The 19406-nt window shown below is 43.5% G+C and overlaps 1 protein-coding gene across 4 annotated transcripts in view; it reads left to right on the forward strand.

Annotated features, from left to right (window-relative positions):
- Slc10a7 (solute carrier family 10 member 7) overlaps positions 1-19406 on the forward strand; it is a 225644-nt gene that overhangs the window by 167137 nt on the left and 39101 nt on the right. For all 4 annotated transcript variants that reach the window (XM_041663234.1, XM_041663232.1, XM_041663235.1 and 1 more), the window contains 2 exons: positions 7437-7520; positions 19120-19285. In XM_041663234.1, coding sequence (XP_041519168.1) covers positions 7437-7520; positions 19120-19285 — 250 coding nt within the window. The remainder of the gene's footprint in view (positions 1-7436; positions 7521-19119; positions 19286-19406) is intronic.

A 19406-nucleotide genomic window follows, 5' to 3' on the forward strand; every position in this document is an offset into this window, starting at 1 on the left:
GTCATTACTGAGTATGGTGCCCATCACATTGTATATATAGTCATTACTGGGTATGGTGCCCATCACACCATATACATAGTCATTACTGAGTATGACACCCATCACACCATATACATAGCCATTACTGAGTATGGTGCCCATCACACCGTATGTACGTGGCCATTACTGAGTATGACACCCATCACACCGTATACATAGTCATTACTGAGTATGACACCCATCACACCGTATACATAGTCATTACTGAGTATGGCGCCCATCACACCTTTTGTTCCTTGTATATTTTTGTCAATTATGCCTCAATAAAGATCAAAAATAATAAATCAACATAAAAATGAAACCATACTTTATATACTATTCTATCTCTAAAAATATTTAGCCTATTTTATTTCTCAGAGAATAAAAATATGCATTTAGCTGTAAAATAAAAGATCATTTTCTCACCTAATATGTTCTCCCTGCAGCATCTCAATTTTAGTTTAATGTAAACAGCTGAATAAATGTGGCTGTGTAACAATCATACTTCTCACCTTAATTTAAAAAGCATCCCGATCATTTTAATGTTGGATGTGTCACCTGGCATACACTACACTCGGCTTCAGGAGGTCAGCAGTTTAGTGTTCATGCACCCCTGTGTGGAAGAGCTACCAGGGAGGAAAAGACCGTGGAGAAGGTTAGGAATTGAAAAGGAAGACATCCCTGTGGTGCTGGTTTTCACAACAGGCAAGAGACATGGGTGTTCATCCGTGTATTTATAAGAAAGTTAAGATCCAGTACTAAGCAAGGCCTCCCTTCCTCTTCCCCCAGGGCTGGGCCCTGTGTGTGAGGTAGAAATTGGGCAGGGCACATCTGTGAGTGTGTGCATGCAGGTGTGTGTGTATATGTGTGTGAATCTTTCATTATATCTTAAACCACTCCTTGCTTATTTTCCATAAAATGAAATTTGGCAGGCATTTGCCGTTCTACAGTATAAACTATACATAGCTCTATTTTTTCTAATAAAAGCGAAGACCAATCATCAAGAGTAAATTATTGAATACAATAATGTTTTGATAGCAGGTAAGAGACACAAATCGCAATGCCCGCAGCTAATGAGTTTCCCTGACAGGAGAGAAAAGGTATTAGAGACCCCCCAGAACAGGTGATAGCCCCACGCATTAATGACAGTTTACAGGTCAGCCCACTTAGAGGAGTGATTGAAAAGGCTCCCTCTGTCCCTAATGTTGGTTGGTAACGAATTCTGCAGGCCATCAGCATCCCTTCTTCAGAGCTGTCATTTATTTGTCTTTCTGAGCCTGGCTACTTTGGACCAGTAATATTTTACTCTCCAAGCAAAGTCGTTATTAAATTGAATATAGTGGTTGCAGTAAACTATGCTCTGCCAGACTGGGGAATTAAACGCTAGAGCCCCAAGGCGTCCATTATGCGTACTGAATTAGCTTCCCTCTGATGAGACAAAGCTATTACTAGTTATGTACCATTCTTGGGAGTGTTGAGAAGAGCCATTCATGATTCTGTGTCCTGTGGCTCAATCATCCACCCCTTTCTGTCCCCGCTCCACACTGTCCTGTGACTCAGTCATCCACCCCTTTCTGCCCCCAACCCGCTGTGTCCTGTGGCTCAAGTATCCACCCCCTTTCTGTCCCCACCCCACACTGTCCTCTGGCTCAATCACCTACCCCCCTCTGCCCCCAACCCACTGTGTCCTGTGGCTCAATCATCTACCCCTTTCTGTCCCCAACCCACTGTGTCCTGTGACTGAATCATCCACGTCCCCACCCCAACCCCACCAGCAAGAAAAGAAGAATCCAGCTTTGGCTTCCACTCCTGTTGCCTTGTCTACCTTCTGAACCTTCTTCAATCACTGTGCCAGAGAGTGGAACGCTTTGGAGCTGCACCTCTGGGATCAAATCCTGCTTCTGTCAGTTTGTAGCTATAGTGAGCATATCCAGTCTATTTAACTATTAGCCACTGAAGTAGGTTTAATAGTCCCATTTCACAGGGTTTCTGTGAGAGTCAAACTGTCTAACACATATTAAGCATCTAGTATCAGCCACATAAAAGTCTACCCACAATCAATGCTACTGTTATACTTGTTGGGAATCTCCGCTCCAGTTTCACTCCCCTATTCCAAACTCCGCCCAGATGTTCTGCTGGGCATTCTTCCTATTCCAGACCCCGTCCTTCAGAAAGCCCACCAAGAGTCAGCTCCTCCCTGAGAGCTGTTCAAGACCACGCCTATTTAAGACCTGGTCACTAGACCTGCCATCTCATTTTCTTCTGCCTTTCCAAGAGTCGCACAGGATTGCTTTGCTTTATTAAATCTGGTCATACTGATTCGGTTTGATAAGATTTATTGTGTGGGCAGAGGATACTCAAGAACCAGGATCTAGTGCTTATCAGTACTCAGAGGAGATGATTAGGCAGAGGGAGGCCAGACTGATCCGATCTTAGATCTGTGAGTTACCTAAGACTTTGTCACCTACCTCAGGAATGTTAGGAGAATGCAAAGAAACCACACCAGGCTCCTTCCTCTCTGTGTATTATAAGCCCTCAAAAACTGACACATGTCTTCAGCACCTAGTGCCTAGTAGATTTATGACTCTCAGAGTGTGGACACAGCAGCAGCTGGGGCCCTGTGAGGCACTCTAGTCCTGCCAGAGCCCGTCCCTGTCACTCAGATGCCTGGGCCAAGCATTCTGGCCTAACTAGTCCTTCTGTAGTTTCTTTCTTTTTTTTTTTAATATTTATTTATTTATTATGTATACAATATTCTGTCTTGTGTGTATGTCTGCAGGCCAGAAGAGGGCACCATACCTCATTACAGATGGTTGTGAGCCACCATGTGGTCGCCGGGAATTGAACTCAGGACCTTTGGAAGAGCAGGCAATGCTCTTAACCACTGAGCCATCTCTCTCCAGCCCCCCTTCTGTAGTTTCTAAGCGCTTCCCTAGTTGTGAACATTAGCAAGACAGTGTTTGAGTGTGTACGCTCTCCCTGGAAGGACAGACTTGGAAAAGAGCCGTTGGCATGCTGCGAGCCAAGTACCCTGGAACTGTGGTCCCCACGAGGGGAGGGCGGAATCAGCATTTGGAAGGAGTTTTAGAAAGAATTCCTAAGAAAATAAGATTTAAACTGTATCCAGGTGTCAGGGGGAGAGCAAGTTCGTGTTACAGGGTGATGGCCAGGTCTGCTTACAAGCGTATCTTTCTCCTCTTTTTTTGTTTAATTTTTTATTCTTTTGTGGGTTTTATACATGAGTACTGCGTTTACATCATTTCCACTCCTCCCTCCTCATTCCAGCTTTTCCCATGATTCTCTCTCTCTCTCTCTCTCTCTCTCTCTCTCTCTCTCTCACACACACACACACACACACACACACACACACACACACACGGCTTTCTTTGTTCCCTACAGGAGTGATTGAACATAAAGAGCTTAAATTCTCATATATTGAGTCTTTATGTATCATTTCTTCTCAGTACAAACTATTAAAGCTACAAAGCCAAACTACTTATAAGTTTTCTGCTTCGAGGTACAATATTTCTGTTAAGTGCTAACTGTGTCATGTATTTAACATGCTCTGTCTTAAAAGTTGGCAGTATGAGGTGTGTTTTCTGTGAAACTCAGGCAGCATGCTTGATAGAAGCTGGGCCTGAATTAGCTTGTCCTGTTAGTAACTGGTCTTCCACTAAGCCCGTGGTGGAGGAAGCTGGCTGCTTCCCAGGGTCCTTTTGTCCACATTTGGATCCTCACTCAAGTGTGAAAGCAGTTATTCACACAGCAGAAATCAGGCGTGGGCATAGAATGCCTGGACCTCCTCCTTGTCCAGGTTCTGGGCAGGAATTGTCTTTACCCAACAGTTATAACCAGAATCCTGCTGCTTCTCCAGACACTCGAAACCTTGTGAATGCAGCATTAGACTGGACATCCGGAACTTGAAGGCTTTGGTATTTGAAGTTTATCCAGTATCTCAATCTGTTTTTTTCCTGCTTTCAACCATTGCATCAGGAAGAGTTAATATTTGTGAGGCAAGTTTGTGATCGTTACTTGCCTAGTCTAGCTTTACATAGAAAGCTGTCCCTGCAACTCATCGCCCGTCTTCCTCAGCCTCACTTCTGTTTGATGCTCTACATCTTTACTTTACGTGGTTACACAGGAAAGGGATTAGGAGCTACAGTTTGGGGAACAGTGGTGAAGCTGGTATTAAATGAGCATAGGCCCCTGATGGGCGGACACAGTCTTGGTATCTTGACTATATAAAGATTGAGTCTAAGGTTGGGAACGAAATTTTATGAAATTTACCAGAGTGAAGGAAAGCCTTTTTTGTTACTTTTCATTAGTGAAGATAGATTTGAGTGGAATTGCTTTGAGTCTCTCTCCATTTAGACTGACATTGGCTGTGGGATTGCTGTAAACTGCCTTATCATATTGAGGTGTGTCTCCTGTATCCCTCGTTTCTTCAGGACTTTTATCATGAAAGATGTTGGATTTTATCAAAGGCCTTTTCTGCATTTGTTAATATTGTTGATTGCATTTATGTTGCACAATCCCTGCATCTCTGGAATGAAACCTTCTTGATCTTGGCGAATGATCTTTTTTTTTATGTTTTTATTCAGTTTGAAAATATTTAACTGAGAATTTTTGCATCTGTGTTCATAAGAGAAGTTGATCTGTAATTCTTTTTTTGTTGTTGTTGTTGAGTCTTTTTTTTTTAAGTTTAGGTATCAGGGTAACTCTGGCCTACTAAAAAGAATTGGACAATGTTCTTTGTATTTCTGTTTTGTGAAATAATTTGAGGAGTGTTGCTGTTAATCTGGTAGAATTCTGTGCTAAAGCCATGTGGCTCTGAGCTCTTTTTGGTTGGGAGACATAATGCTACTTCTGTTTCACTAGGGGTCATAGTTCTGTTTAATTTGCTTACCTCATCTTGATTTAACTTTGGTTTCTGGTTTATGTGATGCCCTTCCCCCAGAGGCTCTTTCCTTTATAATCCAGACATTTTGGTTATCCATCCCTTTTAGGACCTTTGCCCTCATGGCTGCTGCACCTGGTTCCCCTCTCCCTCTGTCCCTTCCCATTTCCCTCTCCCCACATAGCCCAGCTGGATCTGGTCACAGGCACTCTCATGGCTGTCCCTGCCTCTGGCTATGCTCTCCCTTTTATCTACAGTAAACTTTCTCCTCCACCATTCCTAGAAGCAGTCATGTCCTTTCTTTCCTATTTCTTTTTTTTATATTCAGTAGGTGAAAGGAAACAGTTTGCCCAGGACCCCCAGAACCAACTTCCCAGCACAAAGGAGATTTATTTTCCTCAGAGGGACAAGGGCAGGGAGTAAGAGACAAAGACAGGAAATAGAATATGGGGGAGAAGAGGAAGGGAACAAGGTAGAAGGGGAAGGGGTATTTGTTCCAGGATAGGTGACAATGACAAAGGATGGCCTCTGGATAAAGAGATAGGTGTGGTACATAGGAAAGTGGCAGTTTATAAAGGTAAAGAGGGAAACCCCATGTTTGGATGAAGTGTTTAATTTTAATTGGGTATGTTCATTAGGTGAGCCAAAGGGAGCTTTTGATTCCTGAACTTCAGTACTTTGATAGCTGGACCTTAGTAGTCAGCTTCAAGTGGGGAAGTAGCCAAGTAAGGGACTAGACCTTGGTGGCCAGCTTTAGGAATGTAACCAATGCTTTATAGCAAGGCAGAGCAAGTGGAGCCATGCTCGCCATGCTCGCTCGGGCTGGCTAGAGTCCTCCCTTCAGTGGGGCATGGCTATACTCCCACAACTTGGGAGGCTGAGGCTGGAGAATCTTGAGTGCAAGGCTACCCTGAGCAATGTAGAAAGTCCTTCATCAAATGCACCAGACGTCAGATGTGTCTACATCGTTTCTTTCTGAGCTGCTGCTGCCATTCGTCTAAGTGCTTGATTTATTTTTGACATTCTGTCCTCAGTCATGGCTGTATTGTTGTTGATTGACAAAATTATCCTCCGAAAGGCATTTCTGATTCTGAGTCAGCAGGTAAATAAGAAATCCGAGGTCCAATCTATAGGAACATGAAGCAAGTTATAGGGGCAAGAGAGATAATGTTTGTGGGTTGGGAGAACTTTGTTAGAGAAAGAACTGAAGAGGAATATGGCCATCTATGAACCAGGCAATCACTGGTCCAGATATGTTTGAATACCAGAAGGAGGTTGACAAAGTTCACAGGGAAACTGATTCTTGGTAATTGGGGCCAATATTACTGTGTATATAGATGAACATCAAGGCTGCAGTAAATGCGATTTCTGTGAAGCTGAGATGGTAACTGTTAACAAACGAAGAATTAAAAAGACAAGGGAGGAGAAAATAGGACTTATGAACCTTGGTAGAGCATACAATTTTTAAAATTGGTGTATTAAAATTTTAAGTAGAAAATAGAGGACCAGAGAAATGACTCAGTAGGTGAAGAGCTTGCCACACAAGCGTGAGGACCTGAGTTCGAATCCTCAGAAACCTTATAAGTAGTGTATGTCTATATATAATCCCAGCTGGGAGGGTGAGATAGAAGAATTCCCAGTAGCTTGCAGGCCAGGTAGCCTGATGTTCACAGTGGTGAGCAAGAGACCCTATCTCAGACAATGTGGGAAGCGAGGACCAGTGTCTGAGGTTGTCTTCTAACCTCCACACACATGTTGTAGCACATATATATCTGCTCTTCTATACACACACACACACACACACACACACACACATACAGAAAGATTAAAAAAAGAAAAAGAACGCCTTTAATCCCAGCACTTGGGAGGCAGAGGCAGGCGGATCTCTGGGAGTTCGAGGCCAGCCTGGTCTACAAGAGCTAGTTCCAGGACAGGAACCAAAAGCTACGGAGAAACCCTGTCTCGAAAAATCAAAAAAAAAAAAAAAAAAAGAAAAAAAAAGAAAAAGAAGCTATGTTTTAGGATTTCTCTCATTAGCTAGATGTGTAATAGTGAATTGTAAAGGAACTGAGATTCATTAAGGAAAGTTAGAAAATATTTCATTTAAAAAAAAGAAAATATTTTATTGATAAGAGAATGAGACATGTTTGTTTATTATTCTAGGATCTACAAATGGATGAAATACTCACATAAGTTATGACTGTATGTGAAATATGGTATATGTAGAATAACTCTGCTATCCAAGAGTGTATAATAAAATGGAATTTAAGATGATTATATAACTTCAGTTTTCCTTGATCTTAGTTTTCTAATAGAATTCTGTATTAAAATACTTAATCTATTTATGTGAAATTTAGAAAATCAGAGATAATGTCACTTGCTCTTTGTTGATTACTGCCAAATTATAGTGCTTGTGAAAGAAATTTATGGAAATGAAATGAATTCCTCGTATTATTGACTTAGGAGCAGTATTTTATTACTGACTTACAGTACGTCTAATTTGCGTCTTCCTGTTTTCCAGCTTGGCTCGTCCTCTTCTGTGCCTTTTACATCAATTTTCTCTCAGCTTTTTATGACGGTTGTGGTTCCTCTCATTATTGGACAGGTAAGGGCCCTGGTCTAGCTGCTCTCCCTAGACTGATTATGCTGTGAATTCTTATGTGAAGTCAGGGCAGGTGAGGGGAGAGAATGAAAAAAGAAAACAAAGTGTGTGGTTTCAGCATTTCCATCCTTAAAGTTTTAATTAACATTAAACCGCATCACAGTTGGTTTTCTGCACAGATCCCGGCTGGACCCGAGAACCTTCCTTCTCAAGCAACAAGAACTCTTCTGTAGTGCTTCCTATGACTTTATTAGATAACTTATTTATGAGCATGCATATGTAAAATGAGGGTCTTCTTGGGTGTGTTTGTTAATTTGGGGGTTAGGTCATTGGGCAGCCACAGTCATGGAGATGAGTTTAATATCAGAATGAATGTAGTAGGCTTTGGAGAAATGGTGTGTGAGCCTGACTCAGGGTCAAGACCCATGTTTGTTTCTAGCCTTCATTTGCTGGATGACCATGTTCAAGTCATTTTATCTTCCCAGCTCCCAGTCACAATTTACTAAATATTATAATTACAGTACCTCTCAAAGTATGATTGTAAGGGCTAAATGAATTATTGATGGCTGTAAAGTTCTTGGACACAAAGTCTGACACAAGCGAACCCTACGACTTCAGTCATTGTCACCGCCATCATCATTATGATTGCCGTATGTGCCAAACAGGAGACAGGCCTTTCAGACGTTGTCCATAAACACAGTCTCCAGACAGCTGCTCTTCAGTGCAATTCTGAGAAAGACTCTGCAGAAAGGGAGAGTGCCTTCCCAGGGCTCCCTTGCAGAACTCCGGGCTGCTCCACCCCAGAGCAGAGAACACACAGTCTTCAGACTGCCTCCCAGTCAGGCTAGCCGCACTCACAATAGGGAAGCTGACAGACAACAGGCAGTTCTATACAGAGGACCAGAGCATCCAGTGCACAGACATTTTAATTTTACACTTATAAAACAGATCAAATTTAGCATAATTGGGGTGATTTAAAAGTAATCAAAGATTACCATTTAATAAACTACAAAATAACAGTTGAAAAATGCACCCTGTTGTCAGTCACATATTTCCAATAAACAGTATACCCCCTGCCCTTGGGAGCTTTTGCCGCATTTCTTGTATTTCTGTTTATTCCTTCTGATGGCATGTCCTCCTGCCCACCCTGCCTTCCCAGCTTGTTACTCATCTTGATGTTGTAATCCACCTCCCCTTTGAACCATGTGAGTCCCTCAGTTTCATCACCTTAGCACCAAGTTCAATTCCTGTCATGGACCCCTGGTGGTGTCTAGAAGCGGTTTGCTTTGTTCCCGTTACATTCCCACGCTACAGGGATCCAGGAAGTGTGTGCAGAATGAACAAAAGGAAAGGAGACATCATCGGTGTGCATTCATGTTCCCCCCAGTAACTTGGAACACATAATTCTTCTCTTAATGATAAATACTTGACTTAATACAAACGGACAGAAACACACCTGCCAACATAATGTAGTTGTTAAATGTATAAATTGCTATCTGTCACTTATGTAAAGAATCTTTACCAAATAGAATGTGGGGTGTTAGCTTGCTCATCCTGTGTGTGCCCAATAGTAAAGCATTCAGTAAATTATAAAGTGGTAAAGACAGCCAAAACGTAGTTCAGAACAGCTTTTTAAAAATGAGTTTTTTCACACAGTATATTCTGATCACATTCTCCCCTTCCTCATCTCCTCTCAGATCCCCCCCACAATCCACCCTCGAGCACCATACCCAAACAAGCCAATAAAAAACAAACCAAAATAAAACAAAGCCAACAGAGAAAAGAAAGAAAAAGAAAAAAAGCACCAACACAGACACACACACCCATAAAGACACCAAATAGGAAATTACAGTAGATAAGCAAAAGACAAGTAAGGTTTAAAAAAAAAGCCTAAACAAAGCATTATAAGACAATACTGACATTATGATTCTCCAAAACATACTGTCCATCTACTGCCAGGTCTGGGGTCCTTTGCAAGGGTTGTCAGCTGGAAATAGCTTCCGGGTTAAGGGTGAGCTTATGTGCACCCCCCTCCCAGCACCCGGACCCTGTCTGGCTTTGGTGTGTACAGACTCAGTGTGGGTATCTTACTGCCTCCTCGTAGGCACTTAGGTGGCTTTATGTGACAAGGGAACCTGCGTACTTGCATCTTCCTGCCCCTCCCTATTCTGATCTTAGGAGTGAGCCGTCAGCAGCACTGTGCTGGTGGGTCAGCCTCGCCTGTGTCCTTATCCCTACATCCAGGAAGTCACTAAACCCTTTCTCTCTCGCTCTTTCCCAACTTGGCATCTGCAAACACCATCCAGTGTGAGAGAGGGCAGCACACCTACTCATCTTTGGCTGTCATCACCCCTCCGGATGTCCTTGGGTTCCCACCCTCACTCTCACTGCCTCCAGGAGCCATAGCAGTGAGTGCTCGAGGTGCTCCTCTTTGTAGGAACTGCTCTGCACTCGCTGGTATCACTTCCTTGGCCCACACCAGCACAGTTTATAATTCAGAGTTTGGTTCACCCTGCCTCTGCTGTGCACCCATCTACCATGGCCTTTCTTATTGTGTAGTCCACATTCTCGTTCCTGCAGCCCCAGTCACACCCCCTGCCCTGCAGTGGCCTGTTCTCACTCCCCCCCCCACACACACACACTCAGTTCCAGCTCACCCATGGTGGGCTCAGAATGCAGTTACGGAGGGATGGATCATGTATCGTAAGCTAGAGACAGAGACAAATCCTTCTTAAGGCTTTCAGTCTCCTGCCTCACATCTTTATTGGCTGGGTGTCATTCATCCTGAGTGGTGAGTCCATAAGCAGTTGCTCCCAGGTGTATTCAGTAGCCTGCTCATTAGTATTTTTTGCTGTACCAAAAAATTGGCTTAGGGCCTAGAGAGATGGCTCAGCAGTTAAGAGCACCGACTGCTCTTCCAGAGGATCTGAGTTCAATTTCAAGCACCCACACACAGCAGCTAACAACTGTGTAACTCCCTCACACAGACATACATACGTGCAGGCAAAACACTGATACGTGTAAATTAAGAAAAAAAGATTGGCAGAGAAAACTTTCAACTTACCCACAGCAGGCCTGGCACTCCTTTTCCTAGATTGCAATTTCTCAGGGTTATATTTTTATGTCTGCATATAGTAGCTATCTGATAACAGTAGCTTCTTTCCCAGAAATCATCTGCCAAACATGTCTTGAAAACAAAATTAAGTATAGTTGCCCCTCGGGATCTTAGGGGATTGGTTCCAGTGTCATTACAGACAAAATCTAGGGGTGTTCCAGTCTGTAAAATAGCATAGTGTTTGTACATGACTATACATATCCTCTACAGATTATTTATAATACCTAATCAATACAGTTCAAATGTTGTATCAATAGTTTAAAGAATAGTAAGGAAAACAAGCCTGCACAGATTCAGTCTGGAAGCAAGTTTTTTCAAATAGTTTTAATTTACGATCCCACAGGTGCAGGGGACCAACTATAAGGCCATAACAAAAGAGAGGGGGCCCAGTATAGGAGCACATTGTATTAGGTGAGCCCTGTTCCATGGGGAGATGATCACCTCTGGAGAGGGGTGTCTAGAACGGGCTCACGGCCTTGGCCACCTGCTCCGTGACCGCACCTTTCAGAGTCAGCCAGTTTCACGCAGACTGCATCAAGGATGAGATGCCACACTTCCATCTTAGAGCACCATAGGGAGTCACGAGGAAGTACGGTGTTTTAAGGAGGGTGTGCTTTTCCTAGTGCACAGGAGGTGTTTTCCCTAGTGCCCAGGAAAGCGCTCTTGTGGCTGAGTGTGTTGGGGCTTCTCACTTCTCAGGCGCCACCTGCTTCCCTCTCTGCTCATCCAGTAGTTCTTTCAGCTGCTGCAGCACCGCTGTTCGACCCCATTTCCCCTCCAACCCCCTCAAAACCCACAGCCTAGCACTGAAGACGCACTCCTTCCCCGTTTCAGTTCCTCCGCCCTCCTCTTTATCATATTTTCACAAAAGCCCCGTCCCTGTTTGCATCTGACCTCCTAGTCTGTGTGTGCATCGGCTGCTTGGATCCCAGGACCCATCACTGTCTTCGTCCCCTGGCAGAAGTCCACAGTCTCTGTCCGGCTCCATCATCACACATCCCAGCAGAGCTCTGTGCTGCAGTCACATAGTCCTATTGTGCTTTAAATTCATGGCATCAAATTAAAACACCAGCTGAAACACCTGCACAACCCCGTTCCATGGAAGGTGTCCTTTTCTTCCCCTGATTAATTCCCCCAGCCTCTATTTTAGGTCCTGTGTACCTCTCTTACACCCCGCCCCACTCTGTCCGGCTCTTTCTCCAACATCCTGCCCTCTCTTCTCTGGAGCCTTTGCCCACTCCTTGCATTTGCCTGGAAGATCCTGCCACGTTTCACCTCCCTAGAGAGACCTTCCCTCAGCTTCCTCCACTGGCTGCCCTGGTTGAAGTCACACTCAGGGTATCTGGTTTCAACTTCTCAATACATTTCTTTTCCTGCTTCTTGCTTTCTGGTTTCTTTTCATTCAGCTACCCCAAGATAGGGACCTGTCTGCCTACTTTGTCTTTAATGTTGCTCTTCAACCCACTGCTTCACCTAAATTGTGTAATGTGACCTTTGAGGACCTTGTGGGAAGAGCTCAGGCACCCACGGCCAGAGGAAACATGCCAGGTAAAGTTTAGCTTGCCAATTGTAATGGAAATGGGCAAATTACAAAAGTAAACATTCCTACAAGCTGTTTTATTTATCTTTTAAAGCATGATTTCTGCCATTATCTCTTAAACAAAGTGAATTGGGGGTGGGGGTGGAAGTAAGCACGTGAACAGAGTCAAACTTCCTAGCCTTTTACTCTCTTTTGCTTGTTTGGTTATCTGTTGTGGAGGCCCGAAAATGTGAACCTATTTCCACGGTTGACCAAAGGTCAGAGAGTTGGAACTTAACCTCTGTTCCTTCAAGGCTACTGTGTTTGTACCTCAAACTAAGATCCCACCTAGATTTAGGTCAGAAAGTTCTGTTCTCTCAAGGTTATTGTCAACAGGTGTGGCTAATAGCCAGACCTTGTATTTCAGGAATAGGGAAGTAGATTGTTTCTACCTCAAACAAAAGTCTGAGGATCCCACTAAGGTTCCAGTTCCCTTAAGGAGATAACATTGGATTCCACTCAGGAAGTGGTTTGCTGCCGAATGTTTTGGTCTAGGGTATGAGTGTGCCTTGTTTTGTTGTAGCAACAGAGTAGTTAACTGTGGTTGTAGCCCATGACCTTCAACTGGTCTGTTCATTTCCTTGTATCAGGACATTGCAGTTTTTTGTCTTACTCCCACCTTTTGGGGTCAGGGGTATTCTAAGCAATTGGAAATTAAACTCGGGCAATTTCAGTACTCACTGGAACTCTCTCCTGGCACTATTTTATGTTTTTCTGTCTTATTCATGTCTTGGTGTTCTTTACTAATATTTCTAGATCCCCACACCCCTACCCAGGTGAGTTGTCTGTCTCTGTCTCTCTGTCTCTGTCTCTGTCTCTCTCTCTCTCTCTCTCTCTCTCTCTCTCTCTCCTATCTTTTACATACCAACCAAAGTTTCCCCTCCTTCCTATTCTCCCAGTTCACCCACCAATGTTAGCCAGCCATTGCATATCAAGTTGCAGTGAGACTATACTCCTCCTCTTCTATTAAAGCTGGATGGGGCAATCTGGTAGGAGGAGTGGGACCCAAAGCAGGCAAAGCAGCCAAAAGTGGCTCCTGCTCTCACTGTGTTTCCCAGTTGGTCAGGACGTGTCTGTTGCCGCCAGTTCTTGATGAAGGAACATTTGTGCCATTATCGTGTGTGTCCTTCCGTGTGTCCTTCCTGACAAGCCATGCTCCAAGTTCTGCGGCACACACTTCTTTTATACATTGTATTTAAGGATGATTTATGAATAAGCATTAATGAAGCTGAATTTATCTGTAATCATCTGCTCTGTCTCTTTAAGAGACAAGCCACACTCACTCCTCCCCTGTCTGCAGAGGCAGGCAGATCTTCCTTCCTTGCAGCCTGAGGTTCTTCCTTTTCTGTCCGCCCCACCCCCAGGCCTTCTGCCTTGCTTCATTCTCCCCTTCCCCCCTTCTGTTTCTCTCGTCTCTTCTCTCTCTCTCTCTCTCTCTCTCTCTCTCCCCCCTTCTTTCTTTCTCCTCCCTCTTCCCTTCCATAACCCACTGAATAAACATCCAACCTCACTCTGCATTGCATGGCTATCTATGTCTCTGTCTCTCGCCTGCCACATGTCTCCCTTCCTGGGACCAGCTGCCTTCAGAGACCTGCGACATGGTCTTGTGGCATGCCCATCTGTCTGTCTCTCCTCGTGGCCTGTTGCAGACACTCAGGGAACTGCACCGTCCCTGTCTAGGACTGGCTGCTCTTGGACCTGCTGCCTGCTGCCTGCTGCCACATAACCTGCTGCTACCAGTTGGGGACCTGCAGCGTTTCTGCCACTGCAGCTGCTGGGGATCCAGGGATCCTGCAGCATTTTTATTGATCCATTACACTATCCCCTTTTATTCTTTTCTTTCACCCTGGTTAGTTTTCAGAGTAGCACACGACAGCCCCCCTTTTCTCTCTCTGAATTAACAATTAAAGGCATTTTCTCATCTTTCCACTCAGGACTTACTTCACAGTTTCAAGTTGGCCATTCCTGATAAATGGGCTTTAGCGTAAGCTGCAGTTAGTGTTACTAACGCTCTGCTAGTCTGTACATATGATGCTGAATTGGGTCTTTCTTTAGCTTCATACAGTTGTTTTGTGCTGGTACATTGTCCTGCGGGATGGGATATGCTGTGAACAGAGACAGACACTTCACCAACCCAGAGCCAGAATTGTGAGATCACTCACCACACAGGGGCCGTTTCTAAAGCATCTTCGGTTCACTCAGTTACATGGTCATCACTCTAACTACTGCCATAGCCCTGTCACAGAGGAGCCACAGGAAGTCAAGGGTGGAGCCAGGATTCAAGGTTATGCATAACCTGGTTCTCCTGTGTACCCGATACCCTGCAGAGTTCTCTCACAAAATAGAGAGCACATCCCTGCTCAGCATGTGACTAGCTTTTTATAGTTTATGCAGGTTGTCTAGGCACTCTGTGCCTCTGTCGACAACTGTGTCACCAGCAAGATGTCTACACGTTGTTCTGAGAATGGATGAAGGAATTTTCCCAAACTGATACTTGTAACCACTTTTAGATGGGTTATCGCTAATGGATGTTGATTATTCCAGTTTATTATTTATTTATACTTTTTTCAAAGTATGCTAATATTACTTTAAACTAATCAATATTTAATAAAACATTTTAAGAGAAACATATTATAAACATAAACCTGTCTTACAATATCCTTTCAACAGGATGTTAAAGAGACAAACCTCTTTATGGAAATACATGAATTCACTGCAATAGAAGGTGTACACTGAAGAACCCGAAACCACCTTGAAGAGAAATAAATTTTAAAACTCAGGCTTAACATGAAGAATTACCCATCATGTATCCTCACTCCAAACTCAATTTATAAATGTAAAGACAGAATAGAAAGAAAAAGCAGAGAAATTCATTGACCAAAAAGATTAAAAAAACCAAAATGATGAATATTGCCCACTTCAGAGTCATCTTGGTCTATCAGCATTTTTCACTAAGATATGTCACTTTTACTGGGTTCCAATGAAAAAGTTGATATGAAACAGAGCTTATTGGAAGTGCAGTCAAGTTTAATTTTCCCATAGCCTTGCCAGCTTTTTAATTTAAAATAACAAAAATTAAAGTATTAAAGATGAAACAATAAAATGAAAGCCTTCCTGTGGGAGACTCACACGTACCCCTTCCCTACTGGGAAAAGCAAATAAGCTAATGAGGATTTGTTGCTTAATTTTTAATGCCTAAGTTTCTCTGAACACTGAGAACAAATGAATTTAGTGTAAGTTCTACACAGATACACCTGGCCACCTCACCTGGACGCCTCTTCCCACTGCATCTCCATTGTCTTTGTTCCTGTGGATTCTCTCATGGGACAGTCTCGGGATGCAGTGTTCTCTCTAGCAAAGGTTTGGTTCCTGTAGGGTTTCTAAAACTGTCCATAAGGCCCCAGTCTGGAGAACTTTTAGATGACACAAATTCATTGGTTTTGCTTTGAAACAGGGTTTCTCTGTGTAACAGCCCTAGCTGTCCTGGAACTTGTTCTGTTGACCGGGCTGACCTCAAACTCCTCAAACAGAGATCCACCTGCCTCTGCCTCCTGAGTGCTGGGGTTAAAGGTGTGCGCCACCACTGCCTGGCAGGCACAAAGTCGTAAGAAATGGAGTGAAAGACCCCAGTGGTGGGCAGTCTTTCAGGCTGAGGAGACCCTCCCAAGGAACAGCGAGTCACTCTTCGGATGCAAATAGCAAGAGGCTTTATTCAGTACACAGGCACCTGGGGCGACTTAGTCTCTCGGAAGACAAGCGCGCCTGCAGACTGGGGGAAGGTCTTTTTATAGCAGAAGCAGATTACAGAAGCAAATGCATCGTTAGTGGTCAGTTGGAATGGGGCAAGGGGCACAGGTGGTTTTTCCTCTCCCAGCACAGATGTATGGGAACAGATATCCTGTTAATTGATGTCCTGTCCTAATCTATGGATATAAAGATCCTGTTTTGCAGCCAGGGACCCTGACCTTACTCTGCACTTACAGTCGTTCGTCAAAAGCTTTGTGAAATGACGTTACAGCAGATAAGCTGGGATCTTTCATAGGGGGAGTTGTCTCTTCTGTGAATTACTGATATTCTAAGTTGGGCACATGTGCTGACTATAGGCATCCTGGTTCCCTAAGCAAACGGGATGTTCTCATTAGAGCAGGCCAGCTGCGGGTTCCTTATCGCTTGGGGCCAGATGGCTGACCGGCTGACCGCAGATATCTTGCCTGGCTTCTCCGCCTTTGTTCTCAAGTCGAACTTCCCTGCTCTAATTACTTGCGTTGCTCCAAAGTTTAAGCCTTGCAAAATGGCGTTACTGCTGCTTAGTGAGTGGGGGTCTTTCAGGAGTATGACTATGAACTGAGGGATGGGTCTTCCTGGAGCTCGTGGCCTCATCTGTGAGGCCATCAGCAATTTCTTCCTCAGATCACCTCTCTGACTACACATTGCAAAAGCAATAGCTCTGGGAATGGCATCTGAAGCAAGATGGAAAGGCTCCGTGGAGCTGGAAAGATGGAGAACGAGGCCAGATGACACAATGACTCTAGAAATGCTGAAGGGCGATCTGTTCCCCTCAGGGTTGTCCCTGCCCTGGGGGTTCATTCAGTTCCCGACTGTAGCTGTTTTCATCAAGATTAAGTATGGGGCATTGACCCGTGGATGTGTTTGGCCTAGGATTCTGAATTAGGAGCCCTTTATTTCTTGCCATATTGAAAGCAACCTATGCTACCACAAGACCAAGTGCCTTGTAATGAAGTTTTGAGAAACTATTAGGTTAACTAAATCAAATCACTGCTCATAATGTTGATTGATGATTAAAGATATGCCTTGGCTCTAAGGTGGCTTTGGCTCTCACGCTCTGCCCCATTCATTTTTATTTGTTTATTTTGTCAGGTGGGGGGATGTGGTGGTGAGCGAGGTGGGCACATTTACTTTAAGAGTTGGGATCATGCATTCTAGTCTATTGCAGAGAGGGTACTTGGATGTTTTCAACTATTCTATATTAAAGTCAGAGTAACTTGTCACAGATGTCATTTATTTCCATTTATTTTTAAAGCAGTTGGACTATTAAAATTTGGAAGACCATACTTAACATATAGTATGTTATGAAATGACTAAATGAAGTGCCCTGGTGTCAAGTTTGTACAAAAGCCATCTCACCGGTGGCCCATGATACCGCACAGACTGCTCTGCAGAATTCATCTCTTATACAATAGTCAATAACAGTGGCAACAGACCTGTTCTTATTTCTACACAGTATATTTTCAACACTAAGAAAATAAATGAACACCAATAAAGAAAAAGTTTGAGAGTTCTCCTTCCCCATCAGTACTTCAGTGAGCCAGTTATTACTTTAAGATCCACTTCTAAAGAAGTCCCAACCATTGCTGATCAGTCTATAATACTCTTTTCCCTTCATTCCCACAACACACAAGCTTCAACGTTGTGTTCCTGTGCCTGTTACCAAGTGGCCGGCCTTCTTTTAAGACTCTTACCTATTTACAGTTAGCTTATTCATTCCTTGAGCTGAGATAAGCAGATTCAGCAATCATTCACCAAAAGGTGCAATCAAGAGAATGCAGGGTCCTGTGTTATCCTGATCAGCCTCTGGTGGAAGCCTGAAGCCTTGCATAGAACCGAACCTACTGTAGACTTTATTCTACACACATAAATGCAGACGCACAGACATATGATGAAGTTTAATTTACAAGTTAGGCCTAGTAAAAGATTAACCACAACCATTATAAATTTAATTAAAATAACAAACTACAATAAAAATGTATTCACAGTTTGTGAGTTTCTTAGTTCTTGAGTTTTTACTTGCCATATTCAGGGTGAACTTGCCCATAGGTGCTCAAAATTGCAGGAAACACAAGCGTGGCTAGGAGAGATGACTGTCCTGTTTTGTTTCCAATATCCATAATAAGGCTGTGCTCCGTTGCAAACTTAGGCTTCTTGTTGACAGTGGTTCCCTGACCTCATAACTGCTAGTGCATCTCTGGTAACTCAATCTGTTGTGAAATTTCACATTCATTTATTCAGGATAAAATTTCTCCACTCTCATCTGGATGGTGGAACTTGTACCACTTCCTTCAAAAGTGAAAAGACACTTGAAGCTGAGTAGCCCACTTTCATGCATGCCCAAGCCAACAGAACCACCAGTGTTTAGACTGTCCTGATCTTAAATATCTGAATTAGTCTTAAAATAAGAAGATGCTGCATTATAACTTTTATTTCACCAGTTCTTTTGTGGAAAAGTTAGGATGGGTTTATTCATTTTTAAGTATTAATTTTAGAATTCTAAAAGCGTACAAATGGCATTTGTCTTTGGATTCACAGAAAACTCTAGATATTCATATGTGAATTATTTAAACTCCCACAACACATGCACTTTTGCTTTTCAAGCATGAGTTATAATTTAATTAAAAACTTCTGGTGCATTGCTAGTGTTTTAAATATTAATACGTTTCATGGATCACTTTCGATTGTCTACTGTCTTGAAATTCTTGAAGATGTCAGATTTTTAAGATTCCCAAAGTCGCACTTGGAATTGTCTGTTGAGGCAAAGGGGACTGTGATAATTACACACATCCATTAAGATTAGCAGAGGAGATAAACTTGGGGGAGGCTTAATGGGCCTGTCTCAGTGACAGCTAGCAAAGAGCATTTGGCATGATTAAGGATGGGTTTGAATGGAGTTGAAAATCCATTCTCTCATTATGGACACCCAGTGGAAGTTGCACCACAAATACCAAATTCCCCAGAAGAAGAGTGGCAAGGCGGGGAAACTTTGAAGCCCACTGTGACCACCATGCAGATCATTCTCTTCCCATTCTGTCTGTGCTGTCAGAATCACTTTGTGATGCCCAATTCCACTCCCTACATCTCAGAGAAGAGGCGACCTGTTGATGTCTGTGTTTCAGATCGTCCGCAGATTCATCAAGGACTGGCTGGAAAGAAAGAAGCCCCCGTTTGGCGCCGTCAGCAGCAGTGTACTCCTCATGATCATCTACACCACCTTCTGCGACACCTTCTCCAACCCGCATATCGACCTGGATAAATTCAGCCTGATCCTCATACTCTTCATCAGTAAGTCAGAATTCAGCAGGTCCTGCCGTCCCCTGGCCTCCTCTGCAGGATTGTGAAGCAGTTCCATCCCCTTGGCTATTATTTTATTTACTCGCTGGCTTGATCTTATATATACGCTCTT

The sequence above is a fragment of the Microtus oregoni genome, unplaced genomic scaffold (assembly GCF_018167655.1).
Source record: "Microtus oregoni isolate MIOR12 unplaced genomic scaffold, Mior012 000014F_ref0000157, whole genome shotgun sequence".
In the NCBI taxonomy this organism is placed as follows: domain Eukaryota; kingdom Metazoa; phylum Chordata; class Mammalia; order Rodentia; family Cricetidae; genus Microtus; species Microtus oregoni.